Source organism: Emys orbicularis, chromosome 9 (genome assembly GCF_028017835.1).
Source record: "Emys orbicularis isolate rEmyOrb1 chromosome 9, rEmyOrb1.hap1, whole genome shotgun sequence".
Classification (NCBI taxonomy): domain Eukaryota; kingdom Metazoa; phylum Chordata; order Testudines; family Emydidae; genus Emys; species Emys orbicularis.
Genome location: NC_088691.1, coordinates 45,866,023 through 45,891,634, shown reverse-complemented (window position 1 = coordinate 45,891,634; position 25,612 = coordinate 45,866,023). Strand labels below are relative to the sequence as shown.

Here is a 25,612-nt window from a genome sequence, read left to right as displayed (position 1 = left end):
CCAATGGAGGTATTCCCACCCCTTGCTCTGGGGCAGGTTGGCACGACAGGCAGCCTCTGGAGCAGCAGGGGTGGCATTTCAGGCACGAGGTATGTTGAGGAGTGGTGTGGCATGGCAGGCCATGGGAGAGCCAGCCCTTAGAGGGGGTCAGTACCACGGTGAATCTTTCATCCCTGGTGTCCCTGGAAGTGAAGATTCTAGCCCGGCCTGTACTACAGCACAGCTGTGAAGAAGTGAAACTCTCCCTGGGGCTCCCTTCCCAGCCCCCCAGAGCTTTCCCTAGGCCAATGGCTGCAGGCTTCACAGCCTTGTTGATTATGGAGGGAACACCAAGACCCACAAGGGGTGGTGAGGGGGGCGAAGTAGCCCAGGTGGTAGTGCTGGCCCTGGCTCCTCTGCTGAGCAGTCCCTGAGACCTCTCCCCACAAGGAGGGGCAGCTCAGATGTGTACTAGCGTGGTCCAGTGGATACCTGCCTTCCAGTCCTGACTCTGACACTGACTTCCTCTGTGGCCTTGGTCAGAATACTTACCCTTCCTCGTTATTCTCCCCAGATTAGAGGGGGAAGTGACTGTTCCCCATCTCACGGCAGATCTGGCTGTTGGCATTTCTGTAGCTCGTTATATCTATTCACCAAGTGTTTCTGTCTGACAGAAGCATGGGCAGGGGAGGTGGCAAAGGAGCTCTGGGACTCAGGGTGAGCAAAGGGCACTGAGCAGCAGGGAAGAGGTGATGTAATGGGGGGGGTGGAGGTGAATGAGAGGTGAGCAGGCAGGATGGATTCAGAGTTAGAAATGGGACAGCTGCATTTTCCAATCTTTCCCCCGTGTTCCATTGGCCCCCTCCATCGCCATGCTGTGCAGCCTGGTGTCTGTCATGCAGCCCCACTGATGTAGCGTAGTTTAATTTAGCGGGGAAGCTATTGGCTTTACCTGGCTTCCTGAGAAGCCCAGGGCATTGGGCCGACCTCTACCATATCTGTGTCTGCGTAAGTCATAGGGCTGAAGCTGTGAGCTAGTTAAAGATGTGTACATGGGAGGAGCCTGAACAGCCAGAGCAACACTGTCCAAGTGAGTGTGGAGCACGGTACCTGAGCTTTGAGTTCTCCTGTAGCAGTGACTTTCTCTGTCCGTTAGCGTTACAGGGCTGGTTGTTATGTATGGCTGAGACAGGAAGGATGTTCGCAGCCTGGTGCCTCCTGTGGCACGGTGATCAGTGCCTGCATCAGACACTCATGAACAGGCCACAAGGAGCAATCCTGCCTTGGCTGGGGCAAACCCAAATTTCACGTGGGGAGCCAAAGGTCTTTGCCACTTTTTGGCTTGTTCAGAAAGTTCTCACCCTGAAATGGCAGCGCTCCTATGGCACATTCTGGAGTTCTCACGCTGCAGAAGTGCAGGGGTAGTGCATGGATGACACCAGCATACAAACAGCATGGCGGAGCTGTGCAAGACACTGGAATCGTGCATAGAAATGCTTGTGACAAAGTTCCTCCTCGATCTTGGTGGGTCCTGCGCTTATTGGCAGATTTTCTTGCCTCAGAGATTCACCATGTGGGTTGGGGGAACAGCCCAGAGACCTTCCCCTCTGGAAGAACCCACAGTCCAGGTCAATTGGGAGGTTTGGGGGGAACCCGGGCCCGCCCTCTACTCCGGATTCCAGCCCAGGGCCCTGTGGACTGCAGCTGTCTATAGTGCCTCCTGTAACAGCTGCATGACAGCTACAACTCCCTGGGCTACTTCCCCATGGCCTCCTCCAAACACTTTCCTTATTCTCACCACAGGACCTTCCTCCTGGTGTCTGATAACGCTTGTGCTCCTCCATCCTCCAGCAGCACACCCTCTCACTCTCAGCTCTTTGTGCCTCTTGCTCCCAGCTCCTCACACTCTCACCACAAACTGAAGTGAGCTCCTTTTAAAACCCAGGTGCCCTGATTAGCCTGCCTTAATTGATTCTAGCAGCTTCTTCTTAATTGGCTCCAGGTGTCCTAATTAGCCTGCCTGCCTTAACTGGTTCTAGCAGGTTTCTGATTACTCTAGTGCAGCCCCTGCTCTGGTCACTCAGGGAACAGAAAACTACTCATCCAGTGACCAGTATATTTGCCCTCTACCAGACTCCTGTACCCCACTGGTCTGGGTCTGTACATATCCCTCCCCCCTGCTCAACACCAAGGGGTTGGGCAGCTTGGGACGCCAGACAGTGCACACGTGACAAGCCATCAGCATTGCCATGACGGCTCCCTGCTGTGTTGCACACAGAACTGGAAAGGTTGGAGGGATAAGAACCATCTGGTCACCCTTGTGTTCTTCTCCATGTTCTGCTGCATCCATTGAAGAGGGGCATGGTCGGTCACGAGGACAAATCTGCGCCTGAGCAGGTAGTAGCGCAATGTTTCCATGGCCCATTTTACAGCGAGGCATTCTCTCTCCACCACTGCATATTTTTGTTCCCTTGGAAGGAGTTTCCGACTGAGGTATAGAATTGGGTGTTCCTCCTCCCCGACCATCTGTGATAGAACGGCCCCCAACCCTACTTCATAGACTCATAGACTTTAAGGTCAGAAGGGACCAATATGGTCATCTAGTCTGACCTCCCGCATGATGCAGGCCACAAAAGCTGACCCACCCACAACAGAATCTTCCAGCCTGCGACCCCTGCCCTATGCTGCGGAGGAAGGCGAAAAACCTCCAGGGCCTCTGCCAATCTACCCTGGAGGAAAATTCCTTCCCGACCCCAAATATGGCGATCAGCAGAACCCCGAGCATACAGGCAAGATTCTACAGCCGGACCCTCATTTTACCCGCGATGGCACGTTAATGCCTAATTGACTAAAATCACGTTATCCCATCAAACCATTCCCTCCATAAACTTATCAAGCCTAATCTTGAAGCCAGAAAGGTCTTTCGCCCCCACCGTTTCCCTCGGAAGGCTGTTCCAAAATTTCACCCCTCTGACGGTTAGAAACCTTCTTCTAATTTCAAGCCTAAACTTCCCCACGGCCAGTTTATATCCATTCGTTCTCGTGTCCACATTACTACTGAGCTGAAATAATTCTTCTCCCTCCTTGGTATTAATCCCTTTGATATATTTAAAGAGAGCTATCATATCCCCCCTCAGCCTTCTTTTGGTTAGGCTAAACAAACCGATGCATCTGTCTGCAGGATAAACTCCTTGGTGAAATCGGGCTATCAGTACGGGGTTACTGCAGAGGGCAGTCCGTAGGTCTGTGAATGCTTCCTCTGCTGCGTCAGACCATCTCACCAGATCAGGTCCACGGGCTTTCACTAGGTCTGTCAGGGGGCTTGCCCTTGTGGCAAAGTGGGGGATAAATCGTCGGTAATACCCCACCACACCTAGAAACGCCCGGACTTGTTTCTTGCGACTTGGTCGGGGCCAATTTTGGATGGCCTCTAACTTGTTCACTTGGGGTTTTACCAGACCTTTTCCCACAATGTAGCCAAGATATTTGGCCTCTGTAAACCCTACAGCGCACTTGGCAGGGTTTGCTGTAAGGCCAGCTCGCCTGAAGGTATCGAGGACTGCCTCCACCTTCTCCAGGTGGGTTTCCCAGTCTGGGGTATGAATGACCACATCGTCCAAGTAAGCAGCAGCATAACTGTTATGCGGGCATAATAGCTTGTCCATGAGGCGCTGGAAGGTAGCTGGGGCCCCATGTAGTCCAAAAGGGAGGACAGTATATTGAAAAAGACCCTCTGGTGTAGAGAACGCAGACTTTTCCTTTGCGTCTTCTGCAAGGGGAATCTGCCAGTACCCCTTTGTCAAGTCTAGGGTAGTCAAGTACCGGGCATTACCCAGACGGTCCACTAGCTCATCTATGCGAGGTATGGGGTACGCGTCGAACTGGGATACTTCATTTAGTCGCCGGAAGTCGTTGCAAAATCTTGTGGTGCCATCAGGTTTGGGCACCAGCACGATTGGGCTGGACCACTGACTGTGGGATTCTTCGATGATCCCCAACTCCAGCATTTTTTTTACTTTTTATTTCCTTTTATTTTTATTTATTTATTTTTTTTATTTTATTTCCTCCCTTTTTGCCGCTGGCACCCGATAGGGCCTCATTGTTACTCTGGCCCCAGGGTTCGTGACGATGTGGTGATATGTCTCGGTTGTTCGACCCGGTTTTGTCGAGAACACATCTTGGTTCCGGAAGATCATCTCAGACACCTCATTCTTCTGGTCTGGTGTTAAATCGGGAGACACTCTCACCTGTTTGGAAGGCTTGTTTTCCTGGGTTAGGTCTTTTTGGACTGTTGTGCATGCCAGGGTTTCAGAAGGTTAACGTGATAAATCAGTTCTTGTTTTCTGCATCCTGGCTGCCGCACCTTGTAGGTTACTTCCCCCACGGGTTCAATCACCTCATAGGGCCCCTGCCATTGGGCCAGAAGCTTGCTTTCTGCCGTGGGTACCAACACCATAACCCGATCCCCTGGTTGGAACAGTCGCACTTTTGCCTGGCGATTGTAATGGGTTCGCTGGGCCTCCTGTGCCTTCTCCAAATGTTCCCGTACAATAGGGGTAACCCGGGCTATCCGGTCTCACATCTGCATTACATGCTCTATTATATTCCTCCCCTCATTGGGTTCCTCTTCCCAGATCTCTTTGGCGATATCTAGTATGCCACAGGGGTGACGTCCATATAATAATTCGAAGGGGGAAAACCCAGTTGAGGCCTGAGGTACCTCCCGGATAGCGAACATAAGGTAGGGTAGTAGGGTGTCCCAATCCTTCCCGTCCCGACTTACCACCTTCCTTATCATAGCCTTGAGGGTTCGGTTAAACCTTTCTACCAACCCATCAGTCTGCGGATGGTAGACCAAAGTTCTCAGGGTATGTATATGGAGCAGCGTACAGAGGTCCTTCATTAGCTTCGACATAAATGGGGTTCCTTGGTTGGTTAATATCTCCTTCGGTAGCCCCATTCGGGCAAAGATCCCCACCAGCTCTTTGGCTATAGTTTTAGAGGCCGTGTTCCGCAGGGGGACGGCTTCTGGGTAGCGAGTAGCATAGTCCAAAACAACAAGTATATATTGGTGGCCCCGAGCCGTCTTCTCCAGGGGTCCCACTAGGTCCATGGCTATTCGCTCGAAGGGGACCTCTATGATGGGAAGGTGCCCTCAAGTGGGGATGGGGACTGTGCAGCTGACACTCCGGGCAGGAGGCACAGTATCTTCCCCACTTCTTCATGTACTCCAGGCCAGAAGAACCGTCGTAGGACTCATGCCAGGGTCTTCTCTACCCCCAAATGCCCCCCAAAAAGATGACTATGAGCAAGACTTAATACAGCGTTCTGGTGTTTGAGGTACTAGGATCTGCTCTACCTTCTGCCCCTGTACTGGTGCAACCCGGTATAAGAGATCCTTCTTCATTATGAAGTAGGGTCCTGGTCCCTGGGTTTTCCCTTCCACAGGGACCCCCATCTATTTCAGTCACCTCCTTCCTAATGTTGTCATACCTTGGGTCTTCTGCCTGGTCTCGTCCAAAATTTCCTCTCCCGGGGCTAATCTGCCCAAGATCTAGGGGCCCAGTCTCTGTTGCCTCTACTGGTTCAGAAGCATTAGGGTGGGGGTCAGACTCAGGTGCTTCTCCCTCCTGTGTGGCCTCCTTTTCAGCTGTGCGGGTCCGCCTACCTACAAGAGCGACCCTCTGGCTTTGGGTCAGTATTCGGGTTCCCAAGGCCTTAGCTGCCCTTCTTTCCCTTTTTGTCTTTCTACCCTGTCTGGGAGTGGAGAACAAATCTGGGGATATTTCAGAGAAGATTGGGGGTTGACAGTCTGCTGTGGATGCCTCACCAATTTTAGGGTCCCCATCTTTCTCCAATCCCCATACTGGGAGTAAGTTTCCAAACTCTGGGAAGTCCCTCCCTATGAGCTCCGGGTATGGGAGTTTAGGGACTACACCTGCTGCTACCTCAGTAGTGTTCCCTTGGATCTCTATTTTTACTGGGATGGTGGGGTAGTAACTAACTGTCCCATGGACACATGTTATCCCCGTACGTTTAGCCTGTAGCAGCTGACTACGCTTCACGAGCTTCCCTGAGATAAGCGTGATAGCACTCCCCGAATCAACCAGTGCCGTGGTCCCTACCCCATTTAGTTTCACTGGTCTGGTATACATATGTGGGGTTAGTGAGACCCCCACAAGGTGGATTAGGGAGCATGGATCTGCCCAGTTCCCCAGGTTACACTGCATAGGCTTCTCAGCATTGGGACACTGTGCAGCTATGTGTCCCCACTCCCCGCAGGCATAACATCTGTATGGAGCCCTAGGCGTTCCCCGGTCTCTTGGTTTGGGCAGTCTAACATCACGATCCTCGTCTCTCTCAGTGCTCCGACTCTTTGTGGCCTCTGATGGGCCTTCAGCCTCTCTCTTTTTCCACCTGGGCCCTCCTGGTGGCCCAGTCACCCGAACTTTAGGGCTTGGTGCTGCTAGTTTACCCCGGGGTGCCTCTTCCTTAACTGGTCGGGTCAGCTCCCTCGCTGTCCTTCGCCTCTCTACCAGGGTGACAACCTCGTCATAGGTGGAGGGTTCGTTCTGGCTTACCCAGGCACGAAGGTCTGGTGGTAGTCCCCTCATGTATCGGTCGATGACCAGAACCGCTAGTATCTCTTCCGGACTCCGGGACTCTGTTTGCAACCACTTTCGTGCGAGATGGATGAGGTCATACAATTGGGACCGCGGGGTTTTGTCTTCCTGATACCTCCAACCGTGATACTGCTGGGCCCGCACTGCTGTCGTTACCCCAGATCTGGCCAGGATCTCTGCTTTCAGCTGGGGGTAGTCTGCTGCAGCCTCTTCAGGCAGATCATGGTAGGCCTTCTGGGCCTCCCCACACAGGAATGGGGCAAGGATGCCAGACCACTGATCTCGAGGCCAGGCCTCCCGTAGGGCTGTCCTCTCAAAGGCCAGAAGGTATGCCTCTACATCATCCTCCCGTGTCATTTTCTGCAGCCAATGGCTGGCCCGTATGAGCCGTGTCCCATCATGGCCGCGATTCAGCTCTGTAAGGGACTTTACCTGATTTTCCAGTTCCCGCAACATAGCTCGGTCTTGAGCAGCCTGGTCCATCAGCAGGCAATTAGTCTCTTGCTGCAGCCGCACTGCCTCCTTTTGGGCGGCTGCCTGGACACAGGTAGCTTCCTGCTGGGCCGCCGTAGCTTGTATCAGTGCCCGCACTACGTCATCCATTGTGGTGGAAAAAAAACAAAAAACCCTCTCCCTTTTGTGTGTGGTGTTTTTTTTTTTTTTTTTTTAAATCACCCTCCTTCTTCTGCTGCGCTGTGCACCCCAAGATTCCACCCCTGATGCCAGTGTGACAAAGTTCCTCCTCTATCTTGGTGGGTCCTGCGCTTATTGGCGGATTTTCTTGCCTCAGAGATTCACCATGTGGGTTGGGGGAACAGCCCAGAGACCTTCCCCTCTGGAAGAACCCACAGTCCAGGTCAATTGGGAGGTTTGGGGGGAACCCGGGCCTGCCCTCTACTCCGGGTTCCAGCCCAGGGCCCTGTGGACTGCAGCTGTCTATAGTGCCTCCTGTAACAGCTGCATGACAGCTACAACTCCCTGGGCTACTTCCCCATGGCCTCCTCCAAACACCTTCCTTATTCTCACCACAGGACCTTCCTCCTGGTGTCTGATAACGCTTGTGCTGCTCAGTCCTCCAGCAGCACACCCTCTCACTCTCAGCTCCTTGTACCTCTTGCTTCCAGCTCCTCACACTCTCACCACAAACTGAAGTGAGCTTCTTTTAAAACCCAGGTGCCCTGATTAGCCTGCCTTAATTGATTCTAGCAGCTTCTTCTTAATTGGCTCCAGGTGTCCTAATTAGCCTGCCTGCCTTAACTGGTTCTAGCAGGTTCCTGATTACTCTAGTGCAGCCCCTGCTCTGGTCACTCAGGGAACAGAAAACTACTCCTCCAGTGACCAGTATATTTGTCCTCTACCAGACTCCTGTACCCCACTGGTCTGGGTCTGTCACATGCTCTTAATGGAGCATGTTCCTCACACTGTGTCCTGGTGTTGATCCTTGCCCTCTTGCTTGTATTGGGAGGTGGCATCTTAGGCCTGGTCTACACTACCCACCGGAATCGGCGGGTAGAAATCGACCTCTCGGGGATCGATTTATCGCGTCCCGTCAGGACGCGACAATCGATCCCCGAATCGACGCTCTTACTCCACCAGCGAAGGTGGGAGTAAGAGCCGTCGACGGGAAGCCGCGGAGGTCGATTTTTGCCGCCGTCCTCACAGCGGGGTAAGTCGGCTGCGATACGTCGAATTCAGCTACGCTATTCGCGTAGCTGAATTTGCGTATCTTAAATCGACCCCCCCCCTGTAGTGTAGATGTAGCCTTAGCCCCACACCTGCCTCTGCACTGGCCTAACCTCCTTTGTGAGCAGGTAAAGCCTCCTTAGGCCCAGAGCTCTGCAGCATCCTCTGCCAACTGCCCCCGATGAGCATGCAGCATCTGAGCCTTGGGTTCCCTAGGGGTTTGCTACAATTGCAGCCAGGGGTGGTGCAGACCATTGTACCCCAGTGCAGCTTAATCTAGCTTGAGGCAGGGTACACTGAACTGGTGTAAACAGCAGTTTGCCTATCTGCACTGGGGGGTCCACACTTGTGGCTGGTCCCTAATGCCTGGAATTGGGGCGCTATCTATATTCCCCCAGTGTAGATAGAGCCTTATTTAAATCTGTGTGGGGCCAGGAGCAGAGCCAGCCCCCCAGTGCCCTTTTCTTTCTCTCTGTCCTGGTCTCAAGTTCCTCCATGGCTGGCACGGGGTAGGTCGGATGCAGAGGTTCTCCTGTCTGTCTTGGATATGGTCACCGATCAGGTTCATAAGGTGTTTCTTAGGGTACTGCCTTAGAGGTGAGGTGGTTGGGGCTTTTCCCCTGTTCTCTGAGTGGGGCTGTTGTTCTCTTTCTCTCCCCTCCCCCCCCCCACCCCACACACACACTCCTAAAACTTAATATTTCTGCTGCTAACAGAGGAAGCTGCTTCACTGGATGCCTCGTCCCCTTTACATCCCATACTCCAGTCACTTCTTTCCCATTTGTCTGTCGTCCCACTATTTGTCTGTCACTGCCAGAGGTGTGCTGCCCAGGCTGGGGCACAGAGTGGTTAGTGACAGCCATGTCACGACGCAGCAAGGCTCATGGCTACCGGAGCTTTAGTTGCTACTGTGGTTGTAGCACTGTTTGCCAGTCCAGACTGACCAAACCAGAATCCCTGCCTATGCTTCAGATGTTACCATGTTGGAAGCATCCCCCTCTCTCCACCAACTGCCTCTTGTCTGTGTAGACTGGACCTGTTCACCTGTTGATACCCTGCGTGGCTTTGCCTAGAACAGAGTTCACTCAAAGAGCTTGTCTGCACTAAGGAAATATTGTATCCCTTCTTCAGCATCCATGCGGCTGCACTGCCACTAGCACTGATGTACATGCTAATGCATGTGGGCCTCAGCTGATGCTAGTATTTACATCTTTGCAGATGCACCATTGCTAAAAAGCGGGTACAAAACCATCTTGTATAGATGCCAGCTCTGTCTGCTGTAAGAAAGGAGAGGTTGGCAGCAGCCTTCTGAAGTCTGTCAGAACCCTTACAAACTGCTGCTTTCAGCACGCCTCTCATTTGCAAAGAGACTGGGACCAAATTATGTGTAACTCTGTTGCCAAGTTGTGTGCCAGCCCTGCAAAGGTCAGGGCTGTTGCTGTTTTGATAGCATGGTTATAATGTGGATTGGGTCCAGCCTAGACAGAGAAGATAGGTTGTGTTCACAATGGGATTGAAATCTGTAGTGGAGACAGGTCCACTGACCACATACCTAGGTGGGCAGGTGGAGAGTCTGATGTGGGTTCTCAGTCTGTGGGTTGCAACCTGGTGCCACAAATAGAGCTGGGCAAAATTCTTTGGCTGCATCATTTATTTGCCACAAGATGCAGTTTTGGCTCAACCAAAACTATTCACAAATTGGGGTGGAATTTGACGAATACTTTCGAACAAAAGGAAATGAAGACTTACTTTTTTTTGTTAAACTTTTGTTTAGAAATTTAGCTAAACTTTTTTTTTTTTTTTTTTTTAAACAAGGCAAATTCCTGAAAACAAAACAAAATGAAAAACAAGGAAATTTTTTGTTACAGGTCAAATTAAACATTTTGTTTGACCTGAAACATACATACCTGTATATAGAGAGATTTTTCAGATGTTTTAGGCATGGCAACCAAAAAATCAGTTTACCCTAGCTGTAGTTGTGGCCACTGGGCCCTTCCCATATGGCTAAATGGCAGGAGGGTCTGGCATAAACAGGCTGAGGACTGGTCCATGAGCACCATCTAGAGCAGCGGTTCTCAAACTGTGGGTTGGGACCCCAAAGTGGGTCGCGACCCCATTTTAATGGGGTTACCAGGGCTGGCTTAAACTTGCTGGGGCCCAGGGCCAAAGCTTGAGCCCCACTGCCCGGGGCCGAAGCCCAAGGGCTTCAGTCTGGGGTGCCAGGGCTCTGGTTACAGGCCCCCTGCCTGGGGCTGAAGCCCTTGGGCTTCTGCTTTGTTCCCCCTCCCCAACCAGGGTGGTGGGGCTCGGGTGGACTCAGGCTTTGGTCCCCCTCCTGGGTCGTGTAGTAATTTTTGTTGTCAGAAGGAGGTTGTGGTGCAGTGAAGTTTGAGAACTCCCGATCTAGAGCATGTTGCCAGGATGCTGCTGTAGCAGTTTAACTGTTCGAATCCTGTTGGTCTGTAACCATTGGGAGAAGTTAAATGTGGTTACAAGTCATGGCAGTGCCATGACTCTCTGCTCTTGAGTTAACCCAAGTGTTATAACTGATCAAAGACTAACTGTGCTGTGTGCGAGGCATGGGGCATTGTCCAGGCTTAGTGCTCACTGTTAGATACAATGGGTTAAAAATCTACAAAGAAACCTGACTGTCCTGATCAGCTCATTTGCACTTCCTTTCTCAAGGCTGGTGGCACTACAGTGAGTAGGTAAAGCTAATAAGCCTCTAGAGTGTTTAGTGCTCTACAGAAATTAACCCATAAAGATAAGGTGGGTAAGTATTAACCTCTTGGCTTCCCCATCTGTAAAATGAGGGTAAGTGACTTCCCCAAGGCTGCAGAGGGGTTGGTGTCCAAGTCAGGCTTAGAGAGTTCCTGATTCCAGTGCTGCACAGCTGTTAATAAAACCCACAGAGTAACACCTCCCTGTGTCATGGCCAGCATGCTCCAGCTGCCCTCTTCTGCTGATCTAGCCCCTTGTTAAAGCTGCCCTAGGAAGACCCTCTCTCATCAAGCTTCCAAAGAGCCACTTATAGTAACTCAAAGGGAAGGCTGCAGAGTGCTGCCCTCTCTGCTCTGTCCCCTCTAGGCCTCAGTGTGTGTGAAATCTCTGGAGCATTAAGTAGTTCTCTTGTGCTGGATTAATCAAGCAATGAACTAGTGTATAAAATCCTGCAGTGCTTGAAGGCCCATGTAATTAATCTTGGCTGCAGCATATGCGCCCAAGTGTAAGTCCTAGTCAGTTAGGGTTCTGATGCCTTGCAGCCTCTACACAAATTCCTGAGAGATTAGAGGCTATTAAATAGCCATCAATTCCCCTCCCAGTCCTATTCACCTGTGGTGGGGCCAGAGGACTGCTTGTCCCTTCTAAGCACAGTAGGCAGCAGTGCTGACTGGAGGCTGAGAGTTAACAAGGATTTAAAACTCTTCCAAGCAGGACAGGGCCCCAGACACTGTTCTGGATAAATTGCAATGTGCTGAAGTCTAAAGCCTTCCAAAACGAATGTTGGTTTCTTGCAGATGTCAACATGTACATCCCGTCCAAGCTGTTCCAGGCCTCCCAGCCTTCAGTGCACTTGCTGGGCTCCACCCACACACCCGAACAGGACAGCCAGGTGACCCTGAGCTGAGAGTGGGGTGGGTACTGGGGGTGCTGAACACATTCCGGCTCGAGAGTCAACTGCCTGGCTCCTAACAGTGTCCAGTGTGCCAGCTAGGACGTATACAGACTGCTGCCCTGGGGTGGAGCAGCAGAATCCATGGGGGGGAGTGGTCTGGGTGTCACCTGGGAACAGCTAGAGACATGGATAGTTCTGTTAGCCAGCTGCTCTCCACAGCCTTGTGACCCACTGGCTGCAGGAAACTCAAGAGCAGGAGTGGAGCAAACTGTAGCAGACAGGCAAGCGGGTAGAAGCCCTGGCCTTGACAGAGCAGGGTCCACTGGGGAAGAAGGGAAGTGCTGCTGCTCTGGCATGTAACATGAGGGGGCAGTGGAGGTGAATCTGCAAGGAGCGGGCATGGGGCAGGAATCTGCCCACACTAGAGAGGAGGATACGTTGGGTGAGGAGTTATTAGCAGAGCATCCTGGCTCATAAGCAAGCTCAGCAAGCAGAATGCTGTCCCAGCCCCTAGCAGTGGGGTGGGTCCTGCTTAGTGGAGATGGCCAAGACGTTAGCTGGTGCCATGGCTCTGGCCAGCTTTAGGAGAAGGCATTAACCAGGGAAGAGCAGAGCCAAGGGCCAAGTCATCTGCCCCAAGATTCTAGAGCAGGGGTTGGGACACCAGCTAGAGCTCTAACATGGAACCTTAGTGACCTCTCCTCCTCCAGATTCCCTCGCTCCACACCATGGTAAATCTCCCTCGAGACAAGGCTGGAAACGTGGACTGCAAGGCCCTGGTGGATCAGCTGCGAGAGTGCCCCACCCTACAGGAGCAGGCTGACCTTCTTTACATGCTTCACACCCTCAAGTAGGAGCGCGGCCGGCCCCCAGCCTGCATTACCCAGGAAGCCCTTTATATTGCTTTGCTCCTGGCTTTATCTTCCTAATCGTGGCATTACCACCCCCAATGAGAAGCCTAGGTGTTGCCCACTCAGGAGAGGCGAGATGGCTAGCTCCCTGTGTTTCAGCCTTTATAACTAGGCTGGGAAATGTTTGCCAGATGGGAGGCTGGTGTGAGTGTCTGGAAAAAATGCCCTTAGCATGGATTCACCTCTTAGCCATTTTGATAAATGATCATAGCAATGTAGAGCCGACAGGGACCTTGAGAGGTCATCTAGTCCAGCTCCCTGCACTGAGGCAGGACCACATAAACCTAGACCATCCCTGAAGGGGTTTGTCAAACCTGTTCTTAGAAACCTCCAATGACGGGGTCCCACAACCTCCCTAGGTCACCTGGTCCAGTGCTTTTGTGTTAGCACCTCTAATGAGATCTGGGCCTTGTTGTGCACATGTAATAAGAGATTCAGAATTTGCTGTCTCTAAAAGGATTAGTTGGGTACAGTTCTCAAGAGCTGGTGCTTCCAAACAGGTAGCTCCATTGCATTCCCTCAGTCCTGTGCATTGCTGAGCATACTATTTACTAGCTCAGAGAGCATCCCCCTCCACTGGAATGTTATCATAGTGTTCATTCTGGACAGTCAAGTGTTACTCTGTAATGGTGCTGCTGCAGAGTTTGTGGGGGCTGGGTAAATAATCCTGCTCACATAGCCTTTGCTGTGACCTGGCATCTCCTTGAACACAGGGGGCTTGACTGGGACACGGAGATCGATGGTCAACCTGGTGCTACGGTCAAGGACCTCCTCACTGAGCTATATGTCAACGTGGGAGCTACCCAACAGTGGGCCCTGATCCGCTACATCTCCGGGATCTTGAAAAAGAAGGTGGAAGCTCTCGATGAGGTGAGGACTGGGCACAGGGGCCTTGCTCTGATCCCTGGCCCGGCCTGTGGGACGAGGCAGCAAATGGGCAAATGAATGCCTGACTTCACAACTACCTCTGAGAAACGACTTACCAGTAAGAGTCCTCTGCATCTAGAAAGGACCTTTCCATCTGGAGAGGTGGCCACTGAAATGCCAGACTGTCTTTCTTATTGTTTTCCCACTTCATGGCAAGTACGAAGGTTGCTTAAATTTCTGAGACGCCATAGGGACGTACTGATTTATGCGCTCACTTAGAAGTACGTGACCTGAACGTCCATGGCTCCGACAGCTGGAATGGGGAGCGCTGGGCCCTGCTTAAAGCCTGGCCCATCATGGTTTGGATTTGCAGACTGTACAGAAAATCCTGCTCTGGGGGCGGGGGATAGGAGAGGACTTGGGGGATCTCACACCAAGCTGAGTCCGTTACAATCCCTGCAGTGAAGATGGAACTCCAGAAAATAGTCCAAAAGCCACACTGTGTGTCTTAGAGGTGTGCGTGAAGCTCTCGCTGGGAGGGAGGGAGCGCACTTGTAAGGCCACTGTGGGTCTGTGGCTGTTAAGCATCCATAACCAAGTGTGTGATGGTATCTCTGTCTAGGCCTGCACTGACCTCCTGTCTCATCAGAAGCACTTGACAGTGGGGCTGCCTCCAGAGCCTCGGGAGAAGACGATCTCTGCGTGAGTTCAGTGCCTTTTGCCTCCGTGTACCAAGGGGGCCGAAACCATTGCATTAGTCAGCCTGATTCCGGGGGTCAACTTTGCAGTGGTGGGGAGGGGGAACAGGCTCCACCCACCTCTGAGGCTCCGCCTCTCCCTGCCCCTAGGAAAGAGGCCACTGCTCTCCCAGGCTGGATCTGTATGAGCTCCCTCTCCCCTGAGCCTCGCTAGTTGTGCACATCGTGCTGTACATAGTGACCTCAAAGCAGGTGGGGCAATATGTGGGGGCTGTCTAAAGTCAGGCGAAGGGGCATTAGCCATGCGTTGAGGGGCTGTAGATCATGCCTGCCCTGTGTCTGTGTGTACTGGGATCTCCCCTTTATTCCCATTGTCTCCTCAGCCCTGTCCCGTATGAGGAACTCACCCACCTGATTGACGAAGCCAGTGAGAAGAACATGAGCGTCTCGATCCTGACTCAGGTGACAGGGCTGAGTCCAGCCGGTTTCCAGGCAGCCTGTCCATGCCCTCACAGGCCAGAGGATGCGCCTGTCCCACTGGGCGGCTGCCTTGTGACCCGTGTCTCCTTGCTTTTCCCGTTCAGGAAATCATGGTCTATCTGGCCATGTACATGCGTACCCAGCCCGCCCTCTTTGCTGAGATGTTCCGCCTTCGCATTGGGCTCATCATCCAGGTGATGGCAACGGAGCTGGCACACTCCTTGCACTGCTCAGGTACCCAGCCTGAGTCCGGTGTCCAAATAGTCAAGACAGACAAAGGGTGGGAGCATCCCTCTTAACTCCCAGCCTGCATGTGGCTGACTGGGGGCCCCCGGTATACGGAACACCCAGGCTTTGTTGCATGTTGCCTCACAACTGGCCGAATAGCAGAGTGTCTACCTTTTTTCTGACACAAACAAGGTGGGTGAGGTGTCCAGCCCAGTATCTCATCCCAGCCAAACCTTCCCTGGGTAGGAAAGGGCTGTGATAACAAACTGTCCCTCAAGCTTTCACTGCAAGACCTCTGGAGTATCTAGGGGAATCTCCATGGGCCCATGTATGTGGGCACCTTGTGTCTGAGTAATGTGGTTATACCAGTGGTTCTCAACTGGAGCCCATGGCCCAATTCATACTAAGCTGCGGCCCAGCTCAGCTGTGTGCTAAAGGCCATGGGCTACGGTTGAGAATCACTGGTATAATCACATTACTGGGTTATACAGTCAAACTTGCTGTGTAGTTGGGGCCAATAAAATAAAACCGCTGGGGGAAATACGAAAGGGAGATGTCTAGCTAGTAGACTCACTAACAGGGCTGGCTCCAGGCACCAGCAGAGGAAGCACGTGCCTGGGGCAGCAAAAATGGTAGAGCCGGACCTGCTCACTAAGTGCTTGATAGTACTAAAAATATAGCAAGTCCTGCTCACCAGCTCGGCCACTTTGTTACATTTGGTTTTTTTTTTCTTTTCTGTTTAAAATCTTGGCTACCTGTTCAAATAGGTCTGAATCCTCACTGTGCACTCGGCTAACTTGTTGGATCCTGAGAGAGATTGGGGTGTGAATAGCTTTGTTTGATTTTTAGGGTGGTGTGAAACTGTTCCTCACTTTGAAGGGACACAGTCAGCCTAAGTTACACTTGGATTGGGAAACTATTGGCCCTGCAAGTGTTACAAGGAAATACCTAAGACCAGAGTGGAGGGATGACACAGAGCAGTGGCTCTCAACCTTTCCAGACTATTGTACCCCCTTCAGGAGTCTGATTTGTCTTGCGTATCCCCCAGTTTCACCTCACTTAAAATTTACTTGCTTACAAAATCGGACATAAAAATACAAGCACACTGTTACTGAAAAAATTCCGACTTTCTCATTTTTTACCAGGTAATTATAAAATCAGTCAATTGGAATATAAATCTTGTACTTACATTTCAGCATACAGTATATAGAGCAGTATAAACAAGTCATTGTCTGTATTAAATTTTAGTTTAGTACTGACTTCGCTAGTGCTTTTTATGTAACCTGTTGTAAAACTAGGCAAATCTCTAGATGAGGTGATGTACCCCCTGGAAGAACTCTGCGTACCCCCAGAGGTACATGTACCACTGGCCCAGAGCATAGGCCACTAGCCTGGAACTTCAGAGAACCAGGTTCAATTCCTGCTGTGCCACAGACTCTGTGTGACCCTGGGCAAGTCACTTAGGCCAGGTCTGCACTTAAATTTTAGGTTAACAAAGCTACATCATTCAGAGGTGGTGAAAAAATCCAACCCCCTGAGCTCCATACCTATGCCAACCTAACCTCCAGCATACACAGCTAGGTCAACAGAAGAATGCTTCAGGGCCGCCGGGGGGGGGCAAGTGGGGCAATTTGCCCCAGGCCCCCACGAGAATATAGTATTCTATAGTATTGCAACTTTTTTTTATGGAAGAAGCCCCTGAAATTGCTTTGCCCCAGGCCCCCTGAATCCTCTGGGCTGTCCTGGAATGCTTCCATCCACCTAGCGACTTGGTCCTACAGTCATGGAAAAACCCTTCCCTTACGTAGGTTACGTCTACGCTATGGGTTTATGCCGTAGCTATGCTGCTACAGTCCCTGTAGTGTAGACATGCCATTAGTCTTTCTGCGTCTCAGTTCCCCATCTGTAGAATGGGGAAAATACTCTACTTCACAGGTTTGTTGTGGTGAAAATACAATAAAAATTGTGAGGTGCTCAGAGGTAATGGGGGCCATATAAATACCTTGGATAGACTGATCCCAAAAGAACAGGTTTCTCTAAGCATGTGCACATTTCACAGCATAGTCAGTTTCCCTGTTTCCTGGATGGTTTTGTGGATTTTTTGCACAGTGATTGGGGGAGAGGGTGGACAGAGTAGAGTGATTTCATTTGGCCAGGGGCTGTGAGAGAAGTATAGCACCTGCACCATTCTTCCCTCCTGTGTCTGTAATCGACTGGATATCAGGCTGACAGTATCGCTTAGCCATATCTGTTCTCTTCTGGGGAGGCAGAGCAGGATGAGATCTCAAGTGCTTCATTAATAAATCCTGGTGTGCAACTAATGTATGGAAACACCTAGATTCACTTGTGCCCCTTGAGCCAGGAACCTCCCTTACTAGAACTTCCTCTGAATCCTCCCTTTTCCACTAATGATGTAGATTGTAACCTGGGAGGGGAAGGAGGTGACCTTGTTGGCAGTCTCCCTTCCAATTAATCTCTGATCTCTAGCTGAAGAAGCCACCGAGAGCTTGATGAACCTCAGTCCTTCAGATATGAAGAGTCTTCTACACCACATTCTCTCTGGCAAGGAGTTCGGAGTGGAGAAGAGCGGTGAGTCTGTCTGATTAAGCTGAAATATTGAAGTGGCTGCCTCTAAAATGATGAGAGATGAAACTGCACCATAACCACCCTCTGGTCTGGCCTTAGTCTCATTTCCAGCAACTCAGAGGTGTCCATTCCTCTGATGTCCCAGGCACGTGCATCTTGCCATAACTTATTCTGGGCTGCAATGTCCTTCACACACCAGTGTCATGGCTGTTGGCATCCTGAGAGACCCTGGTTGGTCATCCTCATTGTTCATTGCAGTTCAGGCTGCCTGAACACATACAGGCATGTGTCTGAGCCCAGTCCAGAATCCAGTATTAAAATAACTCCCCCTCCTCTGGTGGTGAAACAGGCCCTGCCAGTGCGTGGAGTGGGCATTAGTCAGGGATGACAGGACCGCCACTGGTGATAGAAGAAACTCCTCCTTCCGTGGCAGTAGTTTCTGTAGTTATGAGCTTCTGAGAAGGTTAAAGCAGGGGCACCCCAGGTCCTGCTCACTGGAGGTGCTATAAGAAGGGCCTTGGGAGCACGAGGTGCCCTGACTGTCGCTGAGTCTGTGTCCTCGGAGCCCTGGCAGTGAATTCTGACTGTACCCATCCCCTCCTCCCTTGCAGTGCGTTCTGTTAATTCAGCCCTAACCCCCGCTATTTCCATCCGCGAGGTTGGCGCCGTCGGAGCGACTAAAACAGAGCGAGCTGGGATAGTGAAGCTAAAGAGTGAGATCAAACAGGTGTGTGTTTGGGGAGAGGCTGGGATGTTGAGGGGGTGGGGGTTGGGCTATGTGTGAACCCGCTGGAGTGCCGGGTGGGGCTGTGGAGGACACTGATTGGGGATAGCTGTGGGATGGGCTGTGGGCATTTTATCGGTATATTGATTTTGCTTGTGTTTTAGAAGGCCATAGGTCAGGGGTGGGCAAACCTTTTGGCCTGAGGGCCGCATTGGGTTTCTAAAATTGTATGGAGGGCCGGTTAGGGGAGGCTGTGCCTCCCCAAACAGTCAGGCGTGGCCCGGCCCCCGCCCCCATCTGACCCCCGCCTGCTTCTCGCCCCCTGATGGCCCCCTGGGACTCCTGACCCTGACTGCCCCCCGCCACCCCATCCAACCCCTCCTCTCATTCCTGACTGCCCCCAGGGACTCCTGCCCCATCCAACCACCCCTTCTCCCTGTCCCCTGATCGCCCCCGGAATTCCTGCCCCTGACTGCCCACCACCACCCTATCCAACCCCCCCCTCTCCTTCCTGACTGCCCCCTGGGGACCCCTGCCCCCATTCAATCCCCCTGTTCCCTGCCTTCTGACTACCCTGACCCCTATCCACACCCCTGGCCACCACCCCAAACTCCCCTACCCTCTATCCAACCCCCGCCCCCTTACCGCACTGCCTGGAGCACCGGTGGCTGGCGGCACTACAGCCGTGCCGCCCAGATCACCGGGACAGGCAGCTGGAGCCAGCCACGCCACTGCGCAGCACAGAGCACCGGGTCAGGCCCCAGCTTTGCAGCTACGCTGCCCCAGGAACTTGCAGCCCCACCGCCCAGAGCATTGCGCCGGTGGAGAAGCTGTATAGTAGCAAGGCATGTGTGCATGTGTGCACCCCACTGCCCTCTGCTGGATGGGATGAGAACTACCCAGCTGTCATGGGCCCTGTCCTGCTAACAGCTACTGAGAGTTTCTCCTCTTAGCTCTAGTGGCAGGGGTGGGGACTGCGCTTCCGTAGCGAGAGGATCAGGGCTTTATCCCCACCATTGGCAGGAAATTCCCAGTAGCTAGTGTGCAGCATCGTGTGGACACCTGTTCCCGGCGCGCTCTGGTAGCTCTCCAGAAGAGCATCTGGGTTTCTTCTCGTCCACCTGACTCTGCAGGCCCGCTCCTGTACCTTCCCCTGCACACTTGCTAGTGGGCTGCTGAGCCAAGCTTAGGATTCCCTTGAGACGGCAGTAACAGAGTCACTGAGCGGACATTTCCGGGGCTACTCTTTAACCCTGCCTCTCCCTGGGTCCTTGGCTCCAGCATTGCATCCAAGGTATAAAGAAAACTAGGAATCCTGCGTCCTGGGCTATATTTCACTGTGGAACCTGTGGTGCATCTGTCTTCTGTGTACTCTGAACTCAGCAGCCTGGCAGCCTGCTGTGCTCCTGTGCGAGCAGGTTGCCACGAAGGGTGAGGGACGGCACACAACATGTGCTCCCCTGGTGACTCTGTTGTAGGGCTTGTTTGTGTGGAAAGCCAGGTTAGCCCGAGGTGTGAATCTGGACCAATGTTAAGTGCACTGGTGTGTGCATCCACACATCCACTTGTGGATTTCAGTTTGGCTTAAGCTGGCTGGGAACAGACTTAAATTAAACTGAAATAAGCTTGTCAATGCAAACCTCTGGATGGCCTTTCACATGTAGATAGACCCTTAGATTAAGAGGAGAAGTCAAACAAGCAAACGTGCAGGTGGTTCTGATGCAACAATCTGCTCTTTGAATGTAAGTGGAAAAGCCATGAGGACTGGCGGTGAAGCTGGGCTCGTAAGAGGAAGGACGGCCCACTGGTTAGGGCACTGAGCCACAGGACTCCCAGATTCCATTCCTTGATCTGCCAGAGAAAATCACGCAGTTCCCCATGTGTACAATGGGGATATACTCCTACCCTGTGGTTAGCGATGGAGACGTTCTGAGGAGGGCCATGGAAGTACCTTAGACAGAGATGCAGGCCTCGGAGTGAAGGGGGTGGAAGGGAACGGAGATGTAAGTTATGTAGCTAACTGCACTGTGGTCACCAGCCAGACTCGTCCTTGGGCTGTGGAATGCAGCACAGCTGTATTGCTGCCCCAATCACATTGTCTGTATTGTGATCTCCTTTTTATCTTTCAGCAACTGGATAAACATAGGCAGTCTCTGAGGGAGAGTAAGGTGAAACCACCAGTGTTCCCTTCAAGCCTTAGCTTACTTCAGCAACCTTGCGCACCCAGAAAGCTTCTGAGCATGCATGAGCTAACGGGCTTGTTTCAAGCTGTAGCAAGTGAGCTGGCTTCCCCTCTGACAGCTTAGGGTTTGGGGCTCAGCTCTCCGGCTGGAGGTACCGTGAGCTACAGTTGGGTCACTTGAAATGACTAACCAGCAAACTACAGTCCAGTGCTGTGAGCAAGAGGCTCTTCGGTGGGGTTGTGACTGTGTCTTGTGTTCCCTGAGCTCTCGACTGGCAGTGACTTGTTGCCTGGGAAGCTGTGAAGAGCGGATGGGATCCAGTGTTGGGTCTCTCTAACCCAGACTAATAGCATTGCCATTCTGGAACCCAGTCTGGGAACTCCTGTGGTTCTCTGGCCAGAGGTCAGCGTGCTCAGGTTCTGGTGGGGCTGGGAGAGGAATAGGAACATTGGATGTACCATAGTATGCAGTTCTGGAGGATCAACGGTGAGGAACACTCAGCAGGCCTCTTACCCTCTTTTCTTCTCAAAGCTCTTCCCAAAACCACTCCAGGGGAGAAGCTTTGTGCCAAAGAAGCCCACTAGTCTTACCCAGCTGTCTTAGCAATGCAGGCCTGGCCCACAGTGGGAGAAGGGGTGGGGGGAGACAGAACAGAACCCGAATGATGGTGCTTCGTTCCATAGAATCCTAGAATCCTAGAATATCAGGGTTGGAAGGGACCTCAGGAGGTCATCTAGTCCAACCCCCTGCTCAAAGCAGGACCAATTCCCAACTAAATCATCCCAGCCAGGGCTTTGTCAAGCCGGGCCTTAAAAACCTCCAAGGAAGGAGATTCCACCACCTCCCTAGGTAAAGCATTCCAGTGCTTCACCACCTTCCTAGTGAAATAGTGTTTCCTAATATCCAACCTAGACCTCCCCCACTGCAACTTGAGACCATTGCTCCTTGTTCTGTCATCTGCCACCACTGAGAACAGCCGAGCTCCATCCTCTTTGGAACCCCCCCTCAGGTAGTTGAAAGCAGCTATCGAATCCCCCCTCATTCTTCTCTTCTGGAGACTAAACAATCCCAGTTCCCTCATCTTCTTCTCATAAGTCATGTGCTCCAGACCCCTAATCATTTTTGTTGCCCTCCGCTGGACTCTTTCCAATATTTCCACATCCTTCTTGTAGTGTGGGGCCCAAAACTGGACACAGTACTCCAGATGAGGCCTCACCAATGTCGCATAAAGGGGAACGATCACGTCCCTCGATCTGCTGGCAATGCCCCTACTTATACAGCCCAAAATGCCATTAGCCTTCTTGGCAACAAGAGCACACTGTTGACTCATATCCAGCTTCTCGTCCACTGTGACCCCTAGGTCCTTTTCTGCAGAACTGCTACCTAGCCATTCGGTCCCTAGTCTGTAGCAGTGCATAGGATTCTTCCGTCCTAAGTGCAGGACTCTGCACTTGTCCTTGTTGAACCTCATCAGATTTCTTTTGGCCCAATCCTCCAATTTGTCTAGGTCCCTCTGTATCTGATCCCTCTGATCCATGCTGTAGGACAGACTGGGCCTGTCTGCATAACCACGGATGTTTGTCCTGCTAGAACACACTGGGTCAGGAGCCTGCAGTGAAGCTAAGCAGGCAGCATGTCTTGTAGCTAACTACGCTGTGCCCACCAGCCAGACTCTGCCTTGCGCTGTGGAATGCAGCACAGCTGTATTGCTGCCCCTAATCACACTGCAGGACTCCTGTCTAGTGCCGAAAATGGTCAAATAACCCCACTAGGCAAATCAACTTCTGCTCTCCCTTCCCAGCTGCCTGATAGAGCAGTAGGGAACATGGCTCCCTCTGAATCCACTGCCTCCTCCTGTGCACTCCCAGGCTGACACTCTGGAACTAGCTAGCTACTACTGCAGTGCAGATGTGATGAGCTCACTGGCTCTCTCCAGGCCCCACCTTAAATGGTCTCTAGTTGGGGTACTGTAAGCTTCTGTGCCTGAGTAGATCTAAATCTCCAGGACCACCTCCTCCCTGCTAGATTCTAACCAGGCTGAGGGGCTGACAGTGCCCAGCCTGTAGCTACTGTGTCCTAAAGCCACAGTCTGGCACAGTAATTCTGGAAGGGGAGCCCAGCTGCTTGGATTTCACACTGTGCAGTGTGTCATCTTGTAAACACTAAAGTGTTTAACCATCCTCTCCAGACACCAACCTGGCTCTTTAATCTCCTGCCCTGGTATGCCCTCTTCCAGCTTTGGTTTAATGTGAAACTCTGTGGTGCAACTTCCTAAACTGGCTCTAAAATCTCTGGCTAGCCACAATCACCTGGGATAGACACTGAATGAATGACACCAAGCTTTGCCCATGCTTCTGCTAATGCTTCTGCTGCCTGCTCCATCCCATCAGGCTTTGACTGTCTCTCTTCTTCTCTCTAGTCCTGTGGCTTCCACTCTCTGGAGATGGATTCAGGATCTCCTCTGGTAATGTGCATCTTATGTTTACACATGCAGCGTGTCTGTCCTCGCAGGTCCCAGAGCATTTTGCTAGCTAGAGGCAGGAATCTCTTCACCCTGGGGTGGAATGCAGCCACCTCTGGAGTGGAATACAGCAGCCCATTGGCAGTGGCTAGGAAAGCTACACAACCATTTAGGACAGGAAGTCAGCTGCGGCAGCATTAAGCACAAGCTAGGCACACAGCCACTTGGGAAGACTCTTTCAAGGCAGGCCCTGACACTCTGGGGTAATGTAGCTCTCCTGAGGAAACAGGCCAGGAGGAAATAGTGCTGTCTGGTCAGTCTCCCCAGCCCAGGCTTGATGGTGGAACCAAAAGGCAAGGTGGTGCTTGATACCCTGCAAACTGCAAGGCCAGCTGTGGAAATGGAGAATTCCATCTCCAGATGTAACTGTGGCTCTAGAAAGGTGGAATATAATAACCCCCTCTGGATTGTCCCCAGGGCACTGGACTAATGTCCTGACTTGGGCAGAGATTGCCAGGGGATCTCTAGTGGCCACAAGTGGCTTTGTCTCATCAGACAGCATTCTGTGTGTCCTAGCCCATATTAGGACATTGGTTAATGCTGGTTGGGAGAGGAAGTGTCCTCTACTGAATTGTGTTCCTTGGTCTCCCCTTCAAGTACTAGCCCGGCCTGATCCTTCTTGTGTAGCTTGAGAGCTGCTGAGAGCACAGCCCAGAGGGAACAGAGCCAAGTGCTTCTCTGCAGTTAGAGCTCCACAAGCTAGGGAGGTGCTCTCTCTAGTGCTTCATCCTGGTCCTGTTGCCTTTACTGTAACTCTGTTTTGTTCTCAGAGTTCTGGACGCTCCATCTTGCCTGCTGGGGGATCCTTCACTAGCATGCTGGAAGATCAGGTCTCCAGAGACGGCCGCCATGGCCAGTGGCAGCGGAGAAGGCGGCTGGACGGAGCGCTCAACAGGGTCCCGGTGGGCTTCTACCAGAAGGTCTGGAAAATCCTGCAGAAGGTGAGCTGGTCTCATGCTGCCATTGTTCAGCTGTCTCTTCCACGTGTGCATGCATGTATGTGTGAGTGCGTGAGCGCACATCCATGCACCTGGATCCCCTTGGCCAGTGTTTTCACGTCATGGGGACAATCCATCAGCAGCGCACACACCTCATCGTTGTGTGTTCTAGCCAGCTGAGCAACTACCCTATCCCTGCCTTTGAGGGCCTATTCCAATAGCTGCCAGCCATGCCGGTTCCCAGGGTTTGCTTGGGAGCTCTATGACAAAAGCCCAGGTTTGGGCCCCATATAGTAAGGTGCTTTTTATTACTGCTGGGAGCCCCGCCCTGTTGGCTGGCTTTGCAGCTAAATCCTGTTCCCAGGGCTGCATAGGTGTAAAGGGCCTGTTTCATCCCTGTGTTGACAGAGGGGGGCAGTTTGTGACTCTCTTGTTCAGGGGCTGCAGGGGCACATGTGACCCCCTGCATTAGCCAGGACAGCCCAGATTTGCCCCTCTGCTGTTTGTAAACTGCAGCTAGAAGCCCAGATGGGTTTACTGCCTGGTGCAGGCGGTGCTGGGGAGGAATTCCTGCACAGACATAGCTGCCAGTCTGGAGTGGTAGGTCATGGTACCAAACCTGCCAACTAGAGGTGCGGTCATACAGCAGGGCACGAATGTGAGACATACAGCACCAAACTTGGGGCTTGTCTACTTGGTAAATGGAAGCAAAGGGATTGTTGCAATCCACCCCTTCGTCATTCTGCTGGACGCCTGGGTCTGGACACTCGCTTTCAGTAAAAGGGCTTTATCCTTCAGTAAAAAGCCTGTATCTTGGGAGAACTTATCCAGCTTAACCAAACTGATATGAAGGCACTTGTACCGCAGTGTGTGCCCATGCCCAGACTTCAGCTGAAATAGCTAGGGGGTGAGTTACAACTGCAATTGTTGTTTCAAGTCCCCTTACCGTGTAGAAAAACCCTGAACTTTACCATGTGTCCACCACATCTGGGTGCTAACTGCATTTCTCAAGGCTGCATGCTCTGCGTGGTGAATGGAAAATGCAGTTATTGGTTTGCTGGGTTTTAAACACTCCACTGGGGGGGATCCAGGATAGTGAACAGGGGCCTGTCTGGGCTGCAACCTCTAACCCTTGGTCTTATTCTGCAGTGCCATGGCCTCTCTGTGGAGGGCTTTGTCCTTCCAGCCTCAACAACCAAAGAGGTAAGAGCTTTGGGAGCGGGGGTATCAACTGATCTTATGAGGGTAGATCCATGGGGAAGGGTGTGTGTGTGAGAAATAATGTCAAAAGTGTTAAGGTTGCAAATTCAGGCACTTGGGTGTTCCGAGGTTAGGATGTGCCAGAATTAAGGCTGCCCGTACCACAAGAATTAGAATTATTATTTTACTGCTAACAAAACTGTCCTTTCCCCAGCCTTATTCTCAAACAGCCAGACTGTCTTTGTTCTAACTCCATTGTCGTCCTCTTCCTCCCAACCCCCAAAATAAATCCAGCTCAGGCAGAGAACTCACATGGAAAGGGCAGCCTGGAGAATTGTTTGTCAGTTTGCAAAGCAATTGAGAATGGTTAGAATG

At 52.0% G+C, this 25,612-nt stretch overlaps 1 protein-coding gene across 1 annotated transcript in view; it reads left to right on the top strand.

The window, feature by feature from the left end:
* PHKA1 (phosphorylase kinase regulatory subunit alpha 1) overlaps nt 1–25,612 on the top strand; it is a 91,416-nt gene that overhangs the window by 62,576 nt on the left and 3,228 nt on the right. Inside the window, 10 exon segments of the mRNA XM_065410307.1 lie at nt 11,804–11,898; nt 12,612–12,751; nt 13,526–13,682; nt 14,302–14,381; nt 14,761–14,839; nt 14,962–15,091; nt 17,573–17,674; nt 18,283–18,398; nt 23,870–24,040; nt 25,187–25,240. Of these exon segments, the coding sequence (XP_065266379.1) occupies nt 11,804–11,898; nt 12,612–12,751; nt 13,526–13,682; nt 14,302–14,381; nt 14,761–14,839; nt 14,962–15,091; nt 17,573–17,674; nt 18,283–18,398; nt 23,870–24,040; nt 25,187–25,240 (1,124 nt within the window).